Raw genomic sequence first — 9,287 nt, forward strand, 5'->3', positions numbered from 1 at the left:
TCATTTTTCAGCGCATGAATTTTTTAATTCGAATTTTTTTAAGGGATTACATGGGTTTCCTCTGGCAAAAACAGCCCTTTCCAACAATCTTTTTCTYACACAAAAAATTAAATATTTTATTAGAACATATACTATTAACAAAGAAATTTTTTCCGGTGACCTCTCGGAACAAAGATACGCCCGCGTTGACAGCATATCGCCTTACAGGATCGTCTAGAGTGAAAAAATATGTGTATTCGTTAAAACCGTAACTTAGAACTTGGACGAAAAAAAACTAAAATCTGGATTTCTGGCCGACATAAAAAAAAAAATTCTTTTCTGTGAAAATATCCCGACATGTTTTTTTTTTTTTCAAATAGTTTTATTCGAAAAAAAATCCTTCATCCAAGTCCTTAAGAATTGTGTCTCAACTCAAAGACCTGTGCAAAATTTCATGAAGATCGGTTGAGTATTTCTTGCGAACCTTGCTAACCGACTTCAAAAATACAGYTTCGAGAAGAACGCATTTAAAGACGGCGCACTTAGCTTAGTTAGCCTCGAGCGCACAAGTTCTCAAGGCTGTATCTCTGAAACTATTACTCAGATCAACTTGAAAATTTTCGACAATATTCTAGGGGTGTTGTAGAATTTAATAAGACTTTAATACGATTTTTTGTAACCCGTAAACCCATGTGACACGCTAATATTTCTATCAATATATCAAGTTTTCAACAATCCTGAGTAGGTATAAATGTGGTTAAAGAAACCTTCCTTATCGATCTTTTCCAACAATTCTTAAACAGCACTTTAACTGCCGTCATAACAGCTCAGATTTAATCAGTTATTCATTTCAGTAAAAATGTGTTTTTTTTTTTATTCAAAATATCATTCAAGAACAATACAATACCTTCAACACTCACTTGAGTACACCACTCATGATCCGTAAGTATATGTATACACGATTTCGCGAATTGTTAAGTACTCGTCCAATCCTTGTTGTATCCACAGCTTCAGATGAGTGCAATAAACAGACCAAATGACTTGMTAGTGAGACTAAATATAACTAAACTTAATAATAAAAGTAACTAAATAACAAAAATCATACGTGAGTTAAAAAATAATAATTAAAAATWCAAAAATTAYGACTACAAGAAACTTCAGTGTTCCGTCGATGATTCCGTGATTAATTCCATTTGTTTGTGCGCGCTGCGACTGGCCTTCGTGAACGAAATCGTACGAAATGAAATCTCAGCATCAATAAACAATACTTTCCTAAGTGCAAGCCTAGTGACTATAACGAAAAAACAAAAAAAAAAAAATCGTGTCCGCTCTAAAGAAAATTTGATTACATCGCTGCTTTCGCTTATCCACACAATGTTGACAATGGAGGATGACAACAGCGAAACATGGATGTATTCAAAATAGATTTGGAACAGTCGCATATCCATTCGAGTCTCGTTGAAAGCCACAACAGCACGAATAACAGTAGCCAAACACATAATCTATATACGCCCGGCGGCATAGCCGGTGGCGCCGACAATCGCGAACCGCAACACACCACCCACCAACATCACCACAACCAYAATCACCATAACCTACACCAAATCGAACAACGTCCACAGCAACAACAACTGCWTCACCAACAGCAGCAACAACTTTATAATAGCATAGATGCGAACGGCGACGATTGCGACGATGAAGACGATCCCTTGCCCGAAGTGAGTTTTGATGCCAATTCCGATTTCAATTTGCACTTCTTCGACACGCCCGACGATTCGTCGACGCAGGGCGCYTTCAGTGACGCTGGTTCGCTTGAATCCGATGCTTATGCCACCAGTTCACCACCCACACCACCACCAACAACACAAATACATGCGCTAAGCGGTGCAGAGACCCTAAGTGAGGAGTCCACCGCGGTAACCGCTTCAGCGGCGGCAGCAGCAGCACAATTACACATCGCAGATACGATAAATTCCCATTGCAATWCAACTGCGGAAGTTAGCGAATCGCTGAAATTGCTGACAGATGATTGCACGTCCTTTTATCATCAGCAACAATCAACGGTCACACTAAATGGTGGCACTCCATCTTTAGGTATACCGTCTAATTGCGTCGCTTATTTGGGCTCGACGAACAATAACACTACTACAACAACTGCGCAATCCATCAACGGCGTTGSTATCGCTTGCAATACTGGCAATTCATCGTCATCAACCGCGTCCACACCGGCTTCGTCCGKTTCGTCGTCGTCCACAGCTTCATCCACATCGCCAATAGCAACGAGTAACGGCAGTGTAGCGGCCGCTACAGCCGCACATATCATTGCGCTCGGCAATGGTGGAGGTACATTGTACTCCAACAGCGGTCTCCATTCATTCTGTCAATCGCATTCATCGTCCTCATCCGGCTGCTCTTCAAATTCGTCTGCCGGCAGCAGTTGTAGCCACAACGGCAACACCAACGGCAGTGGACACCACATTGGACGTAGTAACGGAGCCACCATATCATCGTTGGTTGCTGAGCATTGTCTTGGGGAGCGCCATCATACAGCAGCAACAGCAACAGCAGCGTCAGCGTCAGCAACAATCAACCCATCGAACGCGTGCGTCGCAATCACCAACTCTACATTGGCTAATGTAAAACATTCGCATGGTATGTCCTTCAAATATCTTGTTGTTGTTATAAACATGAAAACTGCTGATACAGGGTGTCTCATTAGTGTTAGAGAAAATAAAATTATAGCTTGATCTCTCAGTAGTTATAATTTCTTATAAGAATTAAYAACTTACTAGACGCAAAACATGATTAAGAGTTTAAAATCGATACGTACATATGTGATTAGAGTTCAAGAATATCGGCTTCTATATGCTGTCGGATATTGGCTCTTTTATGGGTATACAATAACGGTTCTTGAGTTGTATAGTTCTCAGATTTCTCAAATTCCTTTAGTTGAGACATACTGAAATTCTAATACTAATTGCCAATATTTAAAGATTGGCAACCCTGATGAAAACACTTTTAAGTTTTACTATAATGGTTAAGAAGATTTAATCAGATCACCTCTCTTTAAAATTTTTATTAAGCTTACTCAAAGCACTTCAGTTTGTCATCTGTATTGCGCAAAATATTATTTCCCAAAAATTTGATTAACATATTTGTGAACAGGTGGCAACTATGGTAATATTTGAAATATTTTAAATTGTAACTTCTTTCTCTATAGCGTTTTCATATCTCCTATATTTCTTAAATTAAATATTTAAAACAGATGGCATCACTTCCGAAAAATTTAGGATAATCCATTTAATTGAGCTACATATACATACATATATGTATGTATATCTCCTGAACATAAGTACCAAAACGTTTTTTCAAGTACATGTTTTCGGTATTCAGTTTTTATTAATCTAATGATGTTTATATTAATTTAAACAGTTGGTAACTCTTTGCAAAACAATCCACTTCATAATTTTTTGACGATTTGTAGTTTTATGCATATGCTGAAATTCTTCTTATATATTTTTTATTGRAAAATGTAATKTATAAAAAGGTGGCAACTCTCTTTAAAAATATTTTCAACTGTAAGTTTTTAATCYTCCTACCTTTGATACTTATTTTGTAGCGGCTTTTTATTTTATAGCTTTCGGACCTATAAATTTCAAATATGTGGCAACCCTTTACAAAAATTTGTAACTGTTAGTTTTTTAATTCTTCTCCGCTTGATTCCCTTTTTTTAGCAACTCCTAATTTTACTGTTCGTTGACTTATAMATTTCAAACATGTGGCAACCCTGTACAAAAAAATTTTCAATAATAAGCTTTTCATCCTCTTCCGTTTGATAGCTGTTTTATAGCGGTTCTTTATCTTATAGCTTTTYTACCTTTAAATTTAAAATATGTGGCAACCCTTAAAAATTGTTTTCAACCGTAACTTTTTTAATTATTTGAAACAGGTGTCTACTTTTCTGTATTATCCTTCTTGTTGKAATGCAGTCAAGTGTTTGCAACGAACAATGAACAAAATATTTTAATTGGTTCATTTCTAAAACTTTCATCCCGAAGAGTGTTTAGCACTTCTAAAGCAGCACATTTGTAACTAATTCATGGACTACTGTTGCTGTTTTTACAGGTTATGGCTTACCGACAACAGTTATGCAAAATTACAACGCGTCGTAATTACTCCAAGTGCGTATCGTTCTGCGCGAATGCTTCAGCCAATTTCCAATCAATTTAATCGTTTTATTTTACACCCTTTTTACAAGCAACTGATTAGTAGCCGCGTTCCTCTCTTGTGTCAATCTTTAATTTGTTTTTAAGTAATATTTTACGCATACATATTTACATATGCACATTGTGTACATATGCTTGTGTTTATTGGTTTTGATTCCRGCTTTATTTGACTTACCAATTGCATAACCAGGAAATCACTTTTCAACTCTCATAAAAGCACGWCGTTCATACAAATACGTACTACATACAGTAGCGGATCAAAAAGAAGATCGCCTCAAAAAATTYGGAAATATTTCTTGCTCCATAGAAAGCAACAAATAATTTAGTATAAGTAGCTATAAAGCTTGTGCTAGGTTGTGTGTATGTGTCACAACTAAACTAAAAAACAACTAAATTTATTTTTCTCCAGATTTTACTAGAGGGAATATCGAGATATTTGTAAAATTTATAATTCCTAAAAGAGCGGCATAGTTATGTTATTACGAATCCCTATCTTCACCATAAATATAYAGGCTGACTGCCGTCATCTTCTATGCATATATTAGATATTAAGACCATTTTGTGCCACCAGTGTTGAAAGTTTACTGAAACTGATTTTTAGGTATGTAAAACGGTGGTTGATTAATTTAGAGCATGGAAACTTTTCGTAAGTTATTATTATAAGAAAAATCGATATATTTGTCAGTAAAGGTCCAAAAATTAAATTCCGAAAAGTATAGTCAACGTTGTGAAGTGTAGAAGACCACCAGACATGATAAAGTCTGAAACTCCTTACCATGATTTGTAGGCCTTGTAACTCTCAGCACTTATTCTTTATCTTATTCTTTATCTATATCTTTTTTATTAAGATCAATCGTTATAGTGAGCTTTGATGACAGAATCGACAGTGTTTTCAAGTTTTAAAGTCAATAATGTTGATTTGTTGCTGTATCGAAGATATATACATATATCTAATAAAGTATCAAGTATGTAGTGATGCTAMAAATGCTGATTTTATTCTGAAAACTTTGCTCTTAACTTTACAAAAATGTCATTATACCCAAACTACTACTGTATTATTACGCTAATTTGAGATCTTGGAAAAAGTCGCTGGAGTCCAGACCAAGAGTATGCAGTGGACGAGAAAACCGATTCAATTGAAATACGGCATACTATTTTATCAACGTTTTCTTTCGTTTGTTTTAATTAAACAGAACAGGAGTCGTCTTTTAACCTAAAGCAATCGCAGCTTTAGATTAGCTATAAACGGATTTTCCCTCGTATGTTAATCATACTCGAAAAAAGTATTGCATACCTATTCCAAATTACATACATTTTTCAATGTTTTACCCATTTATATATAAATGGCGAGCTCGAGCTAGTCATGTTCGTCTGTCTCTCTGTATTTAGCACACGCTCTTTACTCTCAAAAAAAAAAAATGCCAATTTGTCGGAACCATACAAACTGACCCATCAAACTCAAGTCCTCACATGAAAATTGTTTTTCTTTGGCAAGTATTATTGTTCAAGATAATGCTGAATTTTTCGGCCCTCTCTGTGACGTCTTTGTGGCGAATTTAGCGAAAAGATCTTGGCCAATATTCYTACAAGATCAAATTGACGCAAGTACTGAACCCAGAATCGTCGTATGTTTCTGAATTGAGCTGACAACTTGAAAATGATCCGGATTCTCATCGAAAAATCATCCGATCTATGGTCGGAAAAAGGAAGGGGAAAACGGGYTTCAAATAATCACAAAATTTATGTGAAAAATCCAAATAACCAAGTTTTTTKATTTTTATTTTTAACTTCTAAAAATTTTTTTTTCTTTCATGAAATTTAGTGCAAACTTACCTTCGTATGTCCCCAATAGATAATTGTTATTAGCATATTTCCCACCATAATTTTATATAAAAAGTTTACAAATATTAACTCTTTCCAACTACAGTTATTACTCTTGAAATAAAAAAAAAGCGCCATCCCTACAACATTAGACAMCACTGTATATTTTTGTTTGCTCATTACATGCAATATTTACAATAACTGCCCATTTCTCGCTCCAACTCAACGCCCGTCCGCCACGAAATTTGGTCAGGTCAATGACCAAGAGACGCCGGGCAATTTATTAGCATTTCAATTTGCGGAAGCCCCGACAGACATTGGAAAAGTGTGGAAAGTGAAATATGAAAAGCCGAAGAAAATCRCCACGAAATGGCTGGCAAAGTGCAATCGACAACAACGAATCTGCAATCTTCGGCAAAAAGCTTAACAAAATCGACAGAAAGCAAATGGGCGTTTAATTTGTGCATTTTTCGCCAGTCAATTGCACTGACAGTGCGACAGYCGCGTAAACGTTTCCGCTTCCTTTTGCGGAAAACTTATGAACCGTACAAACATATGCCTGCGTGTATATAGTTGGCTTGGTGCGATTGGCGCAGCGTGCAACTTGTTGGCCGTCATGTAGCACGCTGTGGCAGCAGTAGTTGTTGCACATTTGCAACAATTATTCGCATGCATGCTGCAACACTCGATGTTGCTTAGTTGTTGTTGTTTTATTTGTAATGGTGGTTTTCGATTTAGCGTTTGACGTTTAGTTGCCGCTGCGAGCGTTAAACAGCGGTCCACTAATGAACCCATGTTGAATGACAAACATAATCAGCAGSCAGCAAGTTGCATGTTGCATGCTTACTTCTTGTGTCACAAATTAATTTATTTTCATTATACACAGCCGTATATGGTTACYTTTCTTCCTCTTTTGCTGTCGTGCTGTCGTCATATTTTATGCCTGCTTAAATATTATGTTTCCGTGACTTATGTATGCGATGCCCAGTTGGAAATATCAGAAGGTCTTTATAAAAAGAATATAAAAGATTGATACTTTGTTTCATATGTCTTAGTTTCATCGGATTGGAAACCTTCAATAAGAGTCATTAATTCAATAAGTTACTCCTAGAAGATCAATCCGATCAAATTTGACTCAGACCGGTCAACACAAACTGCGTGGGCAAACTGAATTGATAAAAAATGTAAATTAAACAGCGACTTGGTTCTTTCAAACATTTCTTAAGTTTTTTGGGGAGTCTACTTCGTTGCGAACATCAGTATTTGAGTATCACAAAACATTCGTAGAACTTCGCAAAGTCATCGAAAACTTGCATTATGGGAGTTGTCCTTGCCCACCTTTGATATTGATAACATGGGAGAAGTTAAAGTGCTTGAAAATCGCCGATTTTGATATCAGAAAGATAACATAATCACTCTTAAGGATCGTCAACGTGTCACTGCTAGAATCGCACCAAACGACCGCACTGTTGTAAAAGAGCGATGTCAAGTAGAGGTCAAAAATAGAGACTTGACAACCTAGCTGAGAACCCTTCATTCGTCAAATACATAATTATTTATTTACAAAAGAAAAMATTTAATATCGTGCAGTGATAAAATTCTTATTTTGGAAGGTGTAGCACCAAAACAAATTCACGAACAGTAGAAAAATCGGTTGCTGAATTTAAACGTGGTCGTACATGCCTTGAAAATGATCCACGTGAAGGACGTCCAAAAAGCGCATCAAGACCAGAAATAATAGCCAAAATACAGGATATGGTTTTGGAAGATCGTCGATTGACTGATAGAGATTTAGTAGAGACTCTRCACATCTCATTAGTCAGTGTCAGCCATATTTTAAGTGAAATTTTAGGCTTTAGTGTACATAATGGGTGCCGCATTCGCTAACAATGGAACAAAAACACATTCGAATGCGACTTTCTAAGCAACATTTGGAGCGTTTTAAAAAGATAAAGTAGATTATTTTCGTCGATTCATCACCACGGATGAGACTTGGGTCTATCACCATGATCATGAATCAAAACAAGAGACTAAAGAGCGGTGTGAACCTAGTTCTTCGGCTTCGAAACGAGTTCGTGTCCGGAAATCGGCCAAGAAGATTAYGGCATCAGGCTGCGACAGGAATTTTGTTAGAAACTGGCAAAACCATTCATCCTGAGTGTTATTGCAATTTTTGGACCAGTTGAAGGAAGAAATTGGTAAAAAGCATAATGTCACAACAGCTTTTTGACAATGACTAAAATTAAATTAAATTAGGTACGAAAACATTTATGCAAAAATGCTTGCATTTTTCATCAAATAAAGAGGTCATAACAGCTTTTGAACCGCGATTTGCATACCTTCCGGACTTTCACTTCAGGTATGGAATCCGCAGATTGGGTTCTCGTTGGACCAAGTGTATTAATGTTCAGGGAGATTGTACTGAATATAAAAGTGTATTTTGAATCATAAAATTATGCTTTTCTTATCATACGACAAAACTTATGGAACAACCTGGTAAATTTTCTTTATCAATTCTAACATCTAATAGTGCTATTTCTTCTTCATTATATTTTTTGAATTATTAATTAAATTTAAGTGTCTACTTTACTGCGATATTTGATAAACAACCAAAAAAATTTATCGAAATCATTTTATTTTAATTTTTTAAACAAAATTTCCTACCGGGTATGCTCTCCATGCACTCACTTGGCACCCGCCAACGCTCAGTGGTCTCATTTATTGTGTTGCATGTTGAAGATCGTTTAACAACTGCTCGACTGCAACAGTTAATTGTAATTTGTATATGTGGAAACTATTAATTACTCTAAATACGCTGCACGTCAACAATTTGTTAGTGTTTTTGTGGTAACAGCGTGCACTTCCGTTTTCCTTTGCTCGATTCGCAAAGTTGGTCGTAATAATTTCTTTTGGCGCCTAAAATTTAWCACATTTACTGCTACTGCATAGAGAAGTTCAATTTGTGCTAAATAATAGACTTTGTGTAAATGTTTTAAAATCTAGATCATATGGCGTAAACGGATCACGCAGTCGTTTATAGCAGTTTTGATGTTTGACAGTTTATGTTTGTTAATCTTAGATCACGTCAAATTGAAAATGTCAAAAATTTCGAAACAAAATGAAAGCTTGTGTAAATTTCGATTGCAATATTTTGTGGTCGAACTAATAGTTAAGATTAGATAGTTGAAAAAGTAGCAGTCTTCATAAAATGATAGAAATGAACAAGACTCGAACCGTTCCCACGACAGTCGAGTCTACGTA

At 36.0% G+C, this 9,287-nt stretch overlaps 1 protein-coding gene across 3 annotated transcripts in view; it reads left to right on the forward strand.

Annotated features, from left to right (window-relative positions):
- Positions 1 to 583: 583 nt before the first annotated feature.
- Positions 584 to 9,287, forward strand: part of LOC108968390 (ecdysone-induced protein 78C) — a gene marked incomplete at its 5' end in the record, with an annotated part of 168,647 nt that continues 159,943 nt past the window's right edge. Inside the window, 3 exon segments of one of the 3 annotated variants that reach the window (XM_018932410.1) lie at positions 584 to 720; positions 874 to 921; positions 988 to 2,631. In XM_018932410.1, coding sequence (XP_018787955.1) covers positions 1,386 to 2,631 — 1,246 coding nt within the window. 3 annotated transcript variants of the gene reach the window in all.

The sequence above is a fragment of the Bactrocera latifrons genome, unplaced genomic scaffold (genome assembly GCF_001853355.1).
Source record: "Bactrocera latifrons isolate USDA-ARS-PBARC rearing strain unplaced genomic scaffold, ASM185335v1 scaffold_213, whole genome shotgun sequence".
NCBI lineage: Eukaryota > Metazoa > Arthropoda > Insecta > Diptera > Tephritidae > Bactrocera > Bactrocera latifrons.